General features: G+C 53.8%; 5 protein-coding genes across 5 annotated transcripts; 2 read left to right on the top strand and 3 right to left on the bottom strand.

The window, feature by feature from the left end:
• Window positions 1–417: 417 nt before the first annotated feature.
• Window positions 418–2,025, bottom strand: P170DRAFT_344601 (GMC family oxidoreductase; the record flags this gene model as incomplete). The annotated part of the gene is made up of 1 exon (XM_024843473.1): window positions 418–2,025. One exon carries the CDS (start codon window positions 2,023–2,025, stop codon window positions 418–420), a length of 1,608 nt encoding a protein of 535 aa, XP_024711195.1.
• Window positions 2,026–2,786: 761 nt separating this feature from the next.
• P170DRAFT_443584 (uncharacterized protein) lies at window positions 2,787–5,706 on the bottom strand (the record flags this gene model as incomplete). The annotated part of the gene is made up of 3 exons (XM_024850563.1): window positions 2,787–4,502; window positions 4,734–5,532; window positions 5,597–5,706. 3 exons carry the CDS (start codon window positions 5,704–5,706, stop codon window positions 2,787–2,789), a joined length of 2,625 nt encoding a protein of 874 aa, XP_024711194.1.
• A 617-nt stretch (window positions 5,707–6,323) lies between these two features.
• P170DRAFT_471286 (mitochondrial 54S ribosomal protein mL60) lies at window positions 6,324–6,815 on the top strand (the record flags this gene model as incomplete). The annotated part of the gene is made up of 3 exons (XM_024852826.1): window positions 6,324–6,364; window positions 6,456–6,685; window positions 6,763–6,815. 3 exons carry the CDS (start codon window positions 6,324–6,326, stop codon window positions 6,813–6,815), a joined length of 324 nt encoding a protein of 107 aa, XP_024711193.1.
• A 506-nt stretch (window positions 6,816–7,321) lies between these two features.
• On the bottom strand, window positions 7,322–9,544 carry P170DRAFT_396642 (uncharacterized protein; the record flags this gene model as incomplete). The annotated part of the gene is made up of 2 exons (XM_024846129.1): window positions 7,322–8,087; window positions 8,175–9,544. The coding sequence occupies 2 exons, from the start codon at window positions 9,542–9,544 to the stop codon at window positions 7,322–7,324; spliced, it is 2,136 nt and encodes a 711-aa protein (XP_024711192.1).
• A 1,272-nt stretch (window positions 9,545–10,816) lies between these two features.
• Window positions 10,817–12,506, top strand: P170DRAFT_443582 (cytochrome P450; the record flags this gene model as incomplete). The annotated part of the gene is made up of 5 exons (XM_024850562.1): window positions 10,817–10,882; window positions 10,958–11,211; window positions 11,255–12,059; window positions 12,115–12,290; window positions 12,350–12,506. The coding sequence occupies 5 exons, from the start codon at window positions 10,817–10,819 to the stop codon at window positions 12,504–12,506; spliced, it is 1,458 nt and encodes a 485-aa protein (XP_024711191.1).
• Between the last annotated feature and the right edge of the window lie 663 nt (window positions 12,507–13,169).

Below are 13,169 nucleotides of genomic sequence, written 5' to 3'. Positions count from 1 at the left end.
TTGCACCTGGGTTGAAAGAGATAGAAAGAGGTTTTGCATGGCATGGAGTCATTGCAACAATTCACGCTCTGCCACCAACCATGCCAGATGCTGGACGGCTGTAATAATAGCATCCGTTATTGACTTTACAGACGCATCGCGAAGTATTGAGTTGCGGCAATTTGCTCCAATCAAGCGCTCATAGAGGCTGGATTCCGATACCCAAGAGTCTGTATCGGCAGTGACCGAAACAACCCCGGAGGCGTGGTGGGTATCTTCAGCTGCAGTAGCCCACTTGATGTCAAAATGATGCCAGATAGTTTTCCATGAGCCTCAGCCTTGTACTTTGGGTCCACTGCATGGCCGTACACTTATTACTCTCCTCCTTCGAGTGCTACTGGTCCAAATTCAAGGTTGAGGGAAATACACAACATATTCCTACTGAGCAAGCAGCATAGCAGCCACGGCCTCTCCAAGAGCGTACATGGGAGCCTGGTAATGACCTGCGAGTGGCGCGGGAAGCACGCTCGCATCGCAAACTCGAAGATTCCGAACGCCCTTCACCCGACACTGAGTATCCACCACCGTCCCCATCGCCGCCGTACCTCCATTCTGGAAAAAGCTACTCCCCACAATCTGCACCCGTCGGTCGAGGTCCGCATCACTGCTTGCACTAGTGAGGGGCTCACAGCCCGGCGGCGGTGTCTCGCCGTCGATAACCTCCCTGGCCGAATCGGTTTCCATAACGCGCAAGGCGACTCGCATACCCGTGCGTATCGCGGCACGATCCGTCTCGGTGTCGAGATATCTCGGGTCCAGTACTGGATCCGTAGCGGGATCGGCACTTGCGAGTGTGATACTGCCTCGACTGGTTGGAAGGAGAAGAACCACGGGGCTGCTGATGTGGTTTCCGTCCACCGGGACACGGAATTCAGAACCACCACCGGCGATGGGTGCGTAGGCGACCATCACTTCGACATTGCCGCGGGGTTCCTGGAGGTATGGGTCTGCTGGGTCCATTTGGTCCTTCTGGGCGGCCTTGATGAGCTCCGCGTGTGGCGTAGGAACCGTTGCAACCCATTCCATAGGGTTGCCGTGCCGAAACTCGGGCTTGGTGAAGAGCGGAGAGCCAAGTGCGTATCCCTTCTCCGGGTTTCGTAGCTTCCAGAAGAAGGTCGCCGAGATCTTATCGTGGTAGTTTTCTCCCACAGGGAGATCGGCGATGGTGGGGATGTTGTGCTCTGCGAGGTGCTGCTGGGGTCCAATGCCGGATAGCATCAGCAACTGAGGTGTTTTGAGAGCACCACACGTAACAAGGACTTCTCTCGTCGCCGTGTACTGGGTCCCGTCGGTCAGCGTGATGCCGGTAGCCGTCTTGGAGTCGTCGAAATCCAGCCGTGCGATGACGGAGTTCGTCAGTACCGTTGCTTTGGACAGATCGTAGGCTTTGCTGGCTGGTTGTCGGAGAGCATTCTTCCAATTCTCTGTGAAGGGTCCAAAGCCCAGAGGATTGCCGCCGTTGGCATCGGGGTTGTATTCCAGACCCGCAGCAAGCAATGCCTGGCGGATCGGTTCTCGCAGGGGGTAGACACGAGCCCCAGCCGTGGTCGAAATCGGCCCATCGAACCCGTACTTTTCAGGGCTACCGGTCGGATCGTGGTGAGTCTGCGTCATCTTGAAAAACTTCAGCATATTCGCATAATCCCACCGCTCGTCTCCAACTGTCTTCGCCCAGGAGTCATAGTCGACGGAGTGACCTCGAGTCCACAGACCGTAGTTAATGCCACTAGAGCCCGACAGCAGTTTGCCGCCGTAGTTGGGAACCGAGCGATTGCCCAGTCCGGGCTGCTTGGTCGTCATCAAGTTGTATTCCCATTCGGTGCCATGGAGATGCGGCGCAGCGACGGGACTCATGATCTTGTCGTTGTAGTCCTCGGGACCGGCCTCGACGACCAGTACGCTGTGTCCAGCCTGGGAGAGGCGACTTGCGAGAACGCATCCCACGGTGCCACCTCCACAGATCACGTATTCGTAGGTCGGGCTCATCGTGTCGATTGGTTTGGAGGTCACTCTCTAGAGAACGAGACGGTATATTGTTTGGCCGTGTGGAACGAGCGATATGCGCGACATCCCACTTGGGACCATGTGGGATTTTATATCTTCATGGATCCGATGTACCAGCTTGGCTCTCAGGCATATTTCCCAAGTGGATAGATTCTAGTTAGTTGATTTCCTTTGCCCGAGAACTGGCCCCCAGTACACTAGTCCTTACTCCGCCACTCACTCGCGTTTAAAAACGGGGTTAAGCCAAATATCCGAAGGAAAACGAGGGATTTACAAACCTTTGGCAGGTTTCTGGGCCTACTCCCCTCTTGCTGATAAGCGGGAAGGAATAGATTTCACTTCGTCGGATTTTGAACGGCAGGTAGATTCCTTCTTCCAGGCGGCAGGCAGCCTTACCCGTGGACGTGGAGATCATTGTGGAGCAAAGGAGAACAGGCGCATAGGCGCCATAGAGCACTGACTATTCTAGCCTCGCAAGGATTGCAGTGCAGCTTTCCCCTTTGTCAGCTCACTGGCAGCCAGTGCATAGTCAACGAATAGAGGACAAGCGGTGAACGGGGCAATGGATTTGGTATTGTCTTAGTGATGCTGGATTGTATGAGCCTGCTACAATCTAGTGAGAACGCCGTTTTAGTCAAACAATATTTACTCTAGTTATGTTCATCGACAGCGCAAGAGTTGCGCTTCTCGGAATATGCAAATAGCACTCTTCGGCCAACGTCGACACCATGACCAGGAGCAAATCAAGGAAGAAATTGTACGAAAACGGCGCCAATAAGCTTTTTGAGAACGCTCTCGTCGAGCCCTTCCAGCCCGTAAGAGAACTGCACCCATTTGCCCTTACCCTCTCTCCGAACTCGATGCACGCGTTGCTGGACCTCCTTGGCAGTCTGCAGGGTCTCCCTAAACTGTTCCATTTCTTTACTCCGTCGATATTTGATCCGCTCCAGTTCGACGTCCCATGGCAGGTCGGTGTCTTCGGAACCATCTCGGATCGGAGAGTGAATGGATGTAGCCAGAGATCGAGAGGAAGAATATCCCGCCAGGCCAGAGGCTGGAAGCAGCTCGCTATCATCAATAGGCGGAAGCCAGCCAGGCCCAATTCTAACCTGTTCAATATTGCGCCACGAACCGTTCCACTCTGGCCCTGCAGTATGCGTTTCGCCGTTTGGCCCGACACTATCACAGCTCAGAGCGCCGAGCCACTCCCCACAACCTTCGAGGTCGAGCCATTTGAGACAGTACGTTGCGCGTGCGAGTCTCCGAAGAATCCCCGCAGCTTCGGCCCAGTCGTTATCCAACTGGAAGGTTGCACCCCTGGGTGTACTGTATGAGAGTGACCACACCCTGGAGGTTGGGGCAATGGCGTTCGGCGTAACGGTTGGGAGCGGCCAGTGGGCCAAGGATAGATGAGTGAGTGTCGACAGACGCGATAAGAGATTGATGAGTGAGTTCCAATTCGCAGCTGCTGGAGTCGGATGTGCCAGAGAAAGATAGCGCAGATTCTGAAAGCGGAGACCTAGACTGGGTGCCGGGGGGAGAGTCGCACCACGATCGTCGCGGGTGAACTCGCCACTGTCCTCGTCAGACTCCGCATCCCATGAAGACGGAACGGGCTCCTTTTTGTGCTGTTCAGGACCTGACCTTCGCGACACCACCAGCTCATGAGAAAGTCGATGAATGCTTATCCATCGGCCGATCGCGCAGCTCAAATCAAGTCGTACAACCTCGGATTCCTGCCGAAGTCGATCCATTTCGTCCTCTTCGTCCCGATTATCCAACGGTTCTTTCTCAAACAAAGGTCGCAGACCATGCACTATCCCTGCGATCGATTGGTCTCGCGCATAAATGCCCACGTAACTCAGGAGTAGCATCTTAATATGGCTGGGCAAGGTATCCAAGAATTGTCCGTCATATTGTATATGCCACGCCCAGTGGGAGGCCATGGATTTGAGCACCGTATGCAGGAGCGTACCCTTTTCAGGAATGGTTGTTCCTGGCAGGCGATCCAGACGGTAGATGATCCTTTCCGTTTGTGAGCTCTCCGAGGTCGCCATCTCGTCCTCTTCATCATTATCTCCCGCAGAGTTCCCCAGAATCCAGCTCTCCGGGGGTGGGGGCCCCGCCAGTCTTCTCAGCGGTCGCCCGCCGACTCCAGCGCGGCGAGTGCCCGGGCGAGGTCGAGGCGGAGGGGGCTCTGGCAGCTCTAGGACGCTTCGTAAGGACGGGTGCACTGATCGAGAGGCGATATGCCCGAATCGCGTTCTGGGACCATCTTCACCGGCCGGTCGGGTCACTTGGGTGCGCCGAAGATGGCTGATCAGATCGTTGACGGAGGACTCGGCGCCGGATGACGCCTGCGACGGTCGGAAGCGGTCATTGTGGCTACCTCGTGGGCCGGACGAGGCGAGCGTATGGTGAGCGCTGCTGGCGGGTTTTGCAAAGGAGTGGTTGTGATGCTTTTTGGGCATCGAGGATGGTGTGAAGAGGAAAGAGTGGGAAGACGACGGCGGAGGCGGGCGCGAAGTAATTAAGAGTCGGCGAGATTTAGCCCCCGCCACCAAGACCAGTGACTCACGACGAGGCTGAGACGATGGTTAATTATAAAGTAGGTAATCGATCGAGAAATTGTGTACAAATGGGTCTGCCTCTGACTAATATACAATCGTTCCAGGTCATAGATCTCGCACCCACGAATCGTCCTGCATCTTGCCTTCCCGCTTGGGGCCTTCCTGGATCCAAGTTTCCACCAGGCCTTCCTTGGGATCCTCATCGGTCAGTCCTCGAGACCGCCGCACGTCCAACACGAGATCTCGCACTTTCTTCGTGACCTCCTTGCGCAGTTCCACCGCCTCTCTCCCGTACAGCAGCTCGTCGCTCAACACCCCGACCGGTTGATCACGGGTTTCGGGCGCGGCCAACTCGGCCTTCGCCTTCAGTTCCTGCCATCGCTTCCTCGATTCGCCAAAAATGGCTTCAATGTCAACCTTCTCGCCAAACGTCACGCTGACTTCCTTTCCTGGCCGCGGGAGAAATCGCGGGAACTCGCGACTTTCGTGCATGATCTGATCGAACCCCTCTAGCCAGATCGGCACGACATCGGGGCATTCGGTAGCCTCCAGGATGAGTCGGGCCACGCCCCATTTGAAATAACGCATCGTCTTGTGGGGCGCCTGGTGAATCTTCCCCTCGGGGAAGATATGGAACCAGGAGTATGAGTTGCAGGCGTAGGCGGATGGCGCTAGGTGGGAGTCATGCCCATCCGTGGTGTAGGCCGTGGGAAGATCGGAAAACGGATCGACGCAGACATTCTGGATGCTCCAATGCTGGCGTTCGGGTCTCGCAGGGTGCGGTTCGACGGGGAAGGGGCCCTTGGATAGCAATCGGATAGCCTGCGTGACGGCGGGCTGTGCGATTCCACCGTAGGGCGAGTGCGCGAGTCGATGCGTAGGGAGGACCTGGCCCATGGTGAAGAACAAGGCCAGCGGTCTTCCGATAGCCCGTGGTCAGCCCCGATTACGCCACGCCACAACGAGGTCAACAGGGGATATACCGAGTCTGGTAGCAGATGTCGTGACTTCCAAATCCCCAGCGCTTGGTCCAATTCTGTAGCCCGAAGTTATATCGCAATGGAAGAAACCCCCACATGAGCGGATCGTCCATCCTGCTGGAGTCAGCGACCACGGTCAAGACACTCTCCTGCGTCGCGGATCGCATGTACGTACACGCTGGTGTGATTCGAGACTATCGACGACGCCTAAGTCAGCTCCGATGCTGTGATTGGGACAAACAACCCCGAGAACCATACCGGTCAGCAACCCCCTCGTTCGTTGCGACGGATCCTGCCGTGAATCCAGCACCTCCAGAAACGAGTCCAGCCCGTGAACCTGCGGACGACTGCACATGTACAGGAACGAACGACACAAGCCCGCGACGCCAAAGATGGTCGTCGCAGACATTGCCTGCCAGGGCAGCGAGGGAGAGTCCCCCGTTGCGCCGGAATCCGTAGCGCGGGACATGGTCGATCTATAGAAAATCCATTAAAAGAGAGAAGTCGCTCGAGGAAATCAATGCAAAGCACCTCCAATGGCGAAGGCGACGAGACACGCAGGCAAAAGAATCCCGCTGGAGAGCGCGAGAGAGCAGAAGCGGCGGGATTTTTGGCCGCGGAGGTGCACGGGCCACCGACGGGTTTTTCTCGTCTTCACCTCCGTTTCCTTTGCTCCGCCGCCTGGCTGCATCATCTCCCTCTCCCTCTCCCATCACCTCCGCCTGCCATCATGTTCAAGCCGTCGTCGCCCCTCTTTTCGGGTCTTCTTTGGTATGCCCCCTTCGTGATCCGCCCGCAGATTTCTGCTGCGCAGCCCGTCCAGAGCTACGACCCGTGCTAATCATCCCTTTACCCGCAACAGGAAGATCCCATGGCGCATCTCCTCCCCCCAGAAGGCTCGCCAGAGGAAGCGTTTGCGATCGGTCGATCGTGTCGTCGACACCGTCAGCGCCGCCCTTCAACGCAACGGAGAGACCACGAAGATGGTGGAGCGCTGGTACAAGGAGATGCCGCGCGAGGAGGAAATGCTGCCCAAGGACAAGTACACGATCTTCGATAAGAAGGAGAAGAAATACCGCAAGGGAATTCACAGTAGGTCCTCTGCAATTTGGGGTCTTACTTCGATGAAAGACCCTTGGACGACGGACACTGACAGATCTTCTTTACAGAGCTGCCGAAATGGACGCGAGTCAGCCAGCGAGTGAACCCCCCGGGTTTCTAATCGACTGTTACGGTTGAGAATCCTTCCCCACGGGCGATTATCGACGAAATCGACCCTGCGAGTAAATATTTGAATTGTTACTGTACGATACACTACACAGCGCATGTTGGCCACCCCTTCGACCAGGGAGTGTCGGAAATTCGAAACGGGGGGTATGCAGGGTTATTGGAGTTTCTTTTGGCAATTGGGCGAATCACAGCATGATTGCACTCGATTAATGTGACTTTATCTACAATGTTCATCCTTGGGGCTTGAGGCCACATCAGAAAGCGCTTTGCCCCTCAGACGAAAACCAAGAGAAAAACAAATCAAAAGTAATCCATCTGGTTTGCTCGGACAAGTGCGAAGATAAGATGGCGAAATGAATGCAATAGAATCCGCAAACGAATGAACGTGACCTGGCGGCGACATGCAATAAGAATATGAGAGGCATTACCTGTTCCCAACATGAAGTAAATCCCCAAAGCCTGGCCTAGTTTCCGCTGACTGTACCCAGCTGCGACAAGTTATGTTCCTCCTGGATTCGAGTTGAACGGCTGTGAGAAAACTCCGGATTGTATCTTTCTAGAACATCGTGCAATACCATGGCCGATTTCTTTAACACGGCCCCGGTTAGCCCGACCTTCATGAATTGCCTTGTGAATGCGATACCCACGGCGGACTCTCTGCCAGTCCCTGAATGTTTCTTGCCACCCCGTTCCCCCTTCGTAATAGGTGTTTTCCTGCTTTTTGGAGACGCCAAACCCCTGCGGGGGCCTACGGAGGATCCAACATGCCGGGTCAACACTTCCATCCGGGGGTTCATCGTTGGAACTGTCGTATAACTCAACGACTTTGATGAAATCCGTTAGCCCCATATGCTGTCGATGCCGATTCATCGCCATTCTCCAGGAATTTATTCGAGGTTTGTAGACTGTGTTGCGATGTACTGGCGGGTACTTGGGCCTCGGTCCCCAGTCCGGCATCGGATAAGGCACATTAAATCGTGGGTCACCCTGTAGTCGTCTCGCTTCAATCGGAACCCGTGATGGAGGATCATACACAATCCAGGTTTTCTTGTTTAGCCAGTGGTTGGCAAGCATCGCGAAATGAAACGCTCTGCGTCCCGGACTAAGTTGATCTGAGAGCCAGTCGAGCCGTCGGTCCACACCGTCTATGAGTCTTATTTCCCAATCACTCATGCGCTTGATAGGTACCACTACCTGCGGAGCGATATACCTCCTGTTCATGTCAGATAACCTTTGTGTGCGAGCCATCTGCAGCCTCTTTTCGCTGGTCTGCTTTTGGGTCTTGCCGAGCTTTTTGACGGGTACGAAGAGGGCTTGTGATCCCGGACGCTTTGCAGTCCTCTCATGAAACTTCAAGGGGGCCATTTCAATCGTTGAGTAACGCGAGGATCGCGGGCTGGTGAACATGCGCACAGAGGGCCAGCTTCCGTCATCGGGGCCATCGTTTTGGTGGTGCATTAACTGAGCTCTTTCTCGGGGACGAGCTTTCCTGACGCTAGCTCGCAGAAACTCGCTTGACCCGGAAGAAATGCTCATGGTGATCGTTCCGCTTGCTCTGCGTGTGGATTCCAAACAAAAGGTTTGCTGCGAGGATAGACTTCTCAGAATCTCGGAACGAGGGCTTCCTGGGGGCGCAGGTGATCTGCCAATGCCGTATTCTAAATCTGCGGCAGTCTTGACCTGCATCCGGGCTGACCAAACCTGATATTTGCGAGAGCATCGGATGAACTCAGATCTTTCGGGCATCACCTTGGCGTGTTTCATGTCCGCACTATTCCGTGAGACTTGTGAGTACTCCTTCATCTTCTGTATGACCAATTCCGGTGTCAAAAGGCACGGGAGGGACTGCCAATATCTCATCGATTGCTCGTAGTCAGAGAAAAAGGTGACGGGGCATTTGCTTCTCATCAATGGGGACGATTGGTCCAACGAAAGAAAACGTCTACCAACGATTGATGCGGGAGTTTCGTCAGGCAGTCGCCTGCTTTTGTTCGCGGTACTGCGGCCGATAATCCTTCGCGCGTCGATTTCCATGATGATCCCGCCCGTTTCTAGGATTATAGACTCTTCGTGAATCGTCGGTGCGTTCTCGCCATGTTTCCATCGGGATACGCTATATGACTCCCTAGTCGCTACCCTGGTGATCTCGTGAGTCGGAAGAGCGCCCGACATTGTGAATGGCAAGCATGGCCCCGTTCTGTTGGTCAGGGACGGTATGCGAGAACAGGGACTCCAGATAGTATCGGCTGCGATGCATTCGTAGTCCTCAAAGCAAGCTGGTAGAAACCGCAGGGGTCCTTGTTTCTTGCGGCGACTTTTGGTTTCCTTCTGCCCCGGATCCCACCACACCCAGCTATAATCATCATTGGTCGAATTCCACGAAGTCCAATGCCGAAACCAGCGAAAGCACCTTTTGAATCGCGCCTTGTTGAGTTCATGCTGCCGCAATGGTATCCACCCGTACCAAGTCTTCGCATAGCGAGTGGCGGTGATATTTCCTCCCCCGAGCACTCGATCTTTAGTGAAACGCCGAAAGAACCTCCCCAGCCTCCAAAACAACACCGCGAGAAAGAAGATACAGATAGTCCCTGCAAACAGCTGCAGCAGGACCTTAAGACTGATGTATTTCGTGCCCGGCAAGGGAATGGCAGGAGCGCCTTTCGATGGACGGGGAACAGCTGGAGTGGGATTATGGGATTGCCGGGCAAAGATGGGTGCCATCTGATGAATGCCAAAAGATGTGGCCAGACGATAGTCATTCTGATAACAATAGGGGGCCTGGGAATGCAGGGCCGGGAGAGCCTGACGCTGCGCTGTTGATGCTGGACTTCCAACTTTCCCAGGCAGGCCACTGGGCACGTGCCCGCTCCTTCCATCTCTCGCCTTCAAATCACCGGACGCTCCTCATTCTTGCATCCTCCTGTCCACAAGCGACTATCGCTCCATCGATGACCGCCTTATTGTGTGCGCTTATTTGGAATATCACCTCTTGTCCCACCGAGGCCTGTGCCGATTCATGAGTCTCGCCTCACATCTCGTTTGCTCGCAAGAGATCGTCCATCCATTCATCTTTTTTCCCTGTCCGATGCGAAGACACACGATTCCCGGTTCCCCGACCATCCACACATCATAAACCCTAGTCAGTCAGGTCGGCTTGTGGCCCCGTGTACATACTTGGCCTGATTCAAGACTAGCGCAAAAGTCATGGCGCGTAGCCATCGAAGGTTACACCGTGCATGTTGAGGACTCTTGGACTGACCCCATCTGGCCACTAGTGTTTCGACGATAAGCACTCAATTGCATCCGATGAAGTCGTACTTTTGGCATGACTCCATTCATGCCGCGGAAACAGATGCCCGCGGGGTGGTGTTTCCCCATCCAGCATCATGTTGACGCAGGATGATAGCTACGCCGCCGAGATCAACAGCGGCCGTGCTCCACTCCGCTCGACGGAATTGTTATCGACGGTGATCGACTCAGCTAGAGACCTACCCCTCTCAACGGTCCAATGTGAACCCTGCGAAGCTGGTTGACGATGCGGGAGTCGTGCAGAATTCCCCGCATTGATGCATTTAATATACAATCGGATGGTGTCGACCCACCGTGGACCCCTGGCGGTTATACGTGGTACTCTCTGCAAATCACATCCTGTACAATTCGGATCACCACCGGTGCTGTGTCACAACTTTATCCTGGTCGCGCGGGGTATCCCTTTCCAAGCAGTCTAGATCATCGGAGCAATAGCTGTCTATGGTTACCTTTGGGCCACCCCTATGAGCCGAGTCCCTTCATTGCATGGGATTGCAAAGTGCTTGCGGAGCCAGAACAGGAAGGATCTTTCTCTCAGCACCCAGCATCTAATATGCAGGCTCTGGGTGTATTAAATTTATGTCGATGCTCCCGGTGGAGGTATAAAGACCGGCGTGTGTGCAGGGCTTCTGACGCTCTCAGGCCAATCTTCCCGTCACTTGTTCCTAGCTCCCAACCATTGTCATGGGTTCGATACCAGACATTAAGCTTCCATATCTTGGGCTCTCTTTACTTTGGGCTCCAGTGCTGGTAGGTTCCGATCCAACGCTTCTCTTCACCCCCTCGGTTCATGTACAGTTGGTCTTACTGCATGTTTAAATTTAGGCCATCACCTTTTTAATATGGCGGGGTATTTTCAACATCTATTTCCATCCCCTTAGCAAGTATCCCGGTCCCAGATTGGCGGCTCTCTCGCACTTCTGCCAGTCTTACTGGACCTTCACCGGAACCTTGCATTCCAAGCTCAAAGATCTTCACGACCAGTATGGAGAGGTTGTGCGCATAGGTCCTAACATGCTCGTATACCGCAATGCACAGGCATGGAAGAATATCTGCGGCCACCGCAAGTCTGGCGATGGGTCTTTTCTCAAAGATATGAACTTCTACATATCCCCCCCCAAGCGGTCCCATGCTGTTAGAAGCCGACGATGCCAATCATTCAAGGCAGAGGCGTCTTTTGGCCCATGCCTTTTCTGATCGCGCATTGAGGGAACAAGAACCAACTTTGCGATATTATGTGGACTTGCTAATGCGTCAGCTCAATGATTCTGCCGCCTCCAACGAGGCTGTCGACGTCACCAAATGGTTCAATTATATTACCTTCGATATTATCGGTGACCTGGCTTTCGGGGAGCCCTTCGCCTGCCTGAAGAACAAAGGCTACCATCCATGGGTCGCAAGTATCTTCCAGAACGCGAAGGGAGGGTGCCTAATGCGACCATTTCGCACGATGCTACCCTCGTCCCTTTTGAGTATTCTGATGCCGGCAAAGCTGACGCAAATGCGCGAGAAGCATCAACACTTTAGCCGAGAAAAGGTCAGAGAGCGCTTGAGCCGACAGACTACTCGGCCTGACTTCTGGACTTATGTCCTCAGGCACAACGACGAGAAAGGAATGACTGTCAATGAGATGGAGGCCAACGCAGACCTTCTGATTATCGCCGGCAGCGAGACAACGGCATCTGTGCTTTCAGGCTGCGTCTACTATCTGTTGAAGAACCCAGCTGTGCACCAGAAACTACTCTATGAGATCAGAGGGGCCTTTGATAAGGATGAGGACATTAACCTCATGTCTATTGGCAAGTTGTCTTATCTACATGCCGTTCTCGAAGAAAGCCTCCGCCTCTATCCCCCAGTGCCAGCCATTCTTCCCCGAAGAGTTCCCCAGGGAGGGGCATTGATCAACGGAGAATTTGTTCCCGAGCAAGTAAGATTTTCTTACGCAGTTTCCACCAACTGATATTAACAAATCCAATGAACAGACATCCGTATCGGTTGCATGGTACTCTTCCTTCCGCGCGAGCACAAACTTCACAGACCCAGATGCCTTCCTCCCAGAACGATGGCTTCTCGACAACAAGGATCCACGATTTGCGTCGGACAAGAAGGAGGTCCTGCAACCCTTTTCCTATGGGCCACGGAACTGTCTCGGAAAGAAGTAAGTTCTGAATTGCCTTTTTCTGGTAATTCAGCTCGATAGCTAATAAACGCTTGCAGTCTTGCCTACGCCGAAATGCGTCTAATCGCCACAAAGCTTCTGTGGAACTTTGACATGGCATTCGAGGAAGAGTGTGAGAGATGGGACGAGCAAAAGGCTTATAACATCTGGGAAAAGCCGCCTTTGAACGTGAAGCTGACCCCTGTGCATCACTGACAACGTGCGGGAAGAAATGGCCAATTTCGCTTGACTCTTTTCCCCAGGTCCTTTTTTCGCCTACATGTCAGTCTTGCATAGACGGATTGGGCGAATGGCTACGGAATGTCCATAATTGATTCAGTTATTGTTTCAGCTCTGATCACGTCCCCACTCCTACCCCTTGTCTTGTTGAAAGCGATTAATAGCCTCTTCGTTCGACTTAACTCAGATGATCTGACAGGATTGAGCTATTCCGCCTCACTCTTTCGCCTCATTGTTTTTGGCCTTCCGTACGGATATGATCCCAGTGTTCATACTTAACCAATTCCCCGCTACCCTTTCAATCACATAGTTTAGTCCTCGGATTGAACTCGAGTCTATGTAGCGTATAATTCGTATCCTGCGAAAGAGCTACCGAAGATAAGACTTCACACCCCTAGATAGCGCAGAATCATAGACCTGAACGGAAAGCCCGAAAGGGGGTTCCAGCCCCTGTCCAAAATTACATCATACCCACCACCCGGTACTGTCAACCACGCCGGCAAAAACGAGGCTTGCTCACGCGAGACGTCCAAACCCCATTAACGCCACATAATCCGTCGATCAACTTGGCTTGGCGGCGATAATGCAATCAATTTGAGCAGGTTTTCATCCCTAGGGCCAGGCGATGAAAAATGGATG

The sequence above is a fragment of the Aspergillus steynii genome, assembly GCF_002849105.1.
Source record: "Aspergillus steynii IBT 23096 chromosome Unknown P170scaffold_1, whole genome shotgun sequence".
Classification (NCBI taxonomy): Eukaryota; Fungi; Ascomycota; class Eurotiomycetes; order Eurotiales; family Aspergillaceae; genus Aspergillus; species Aspergillus steynii.
This window is presented reverse-complemented; position numbering and strand designations above follow the sequence as displayed.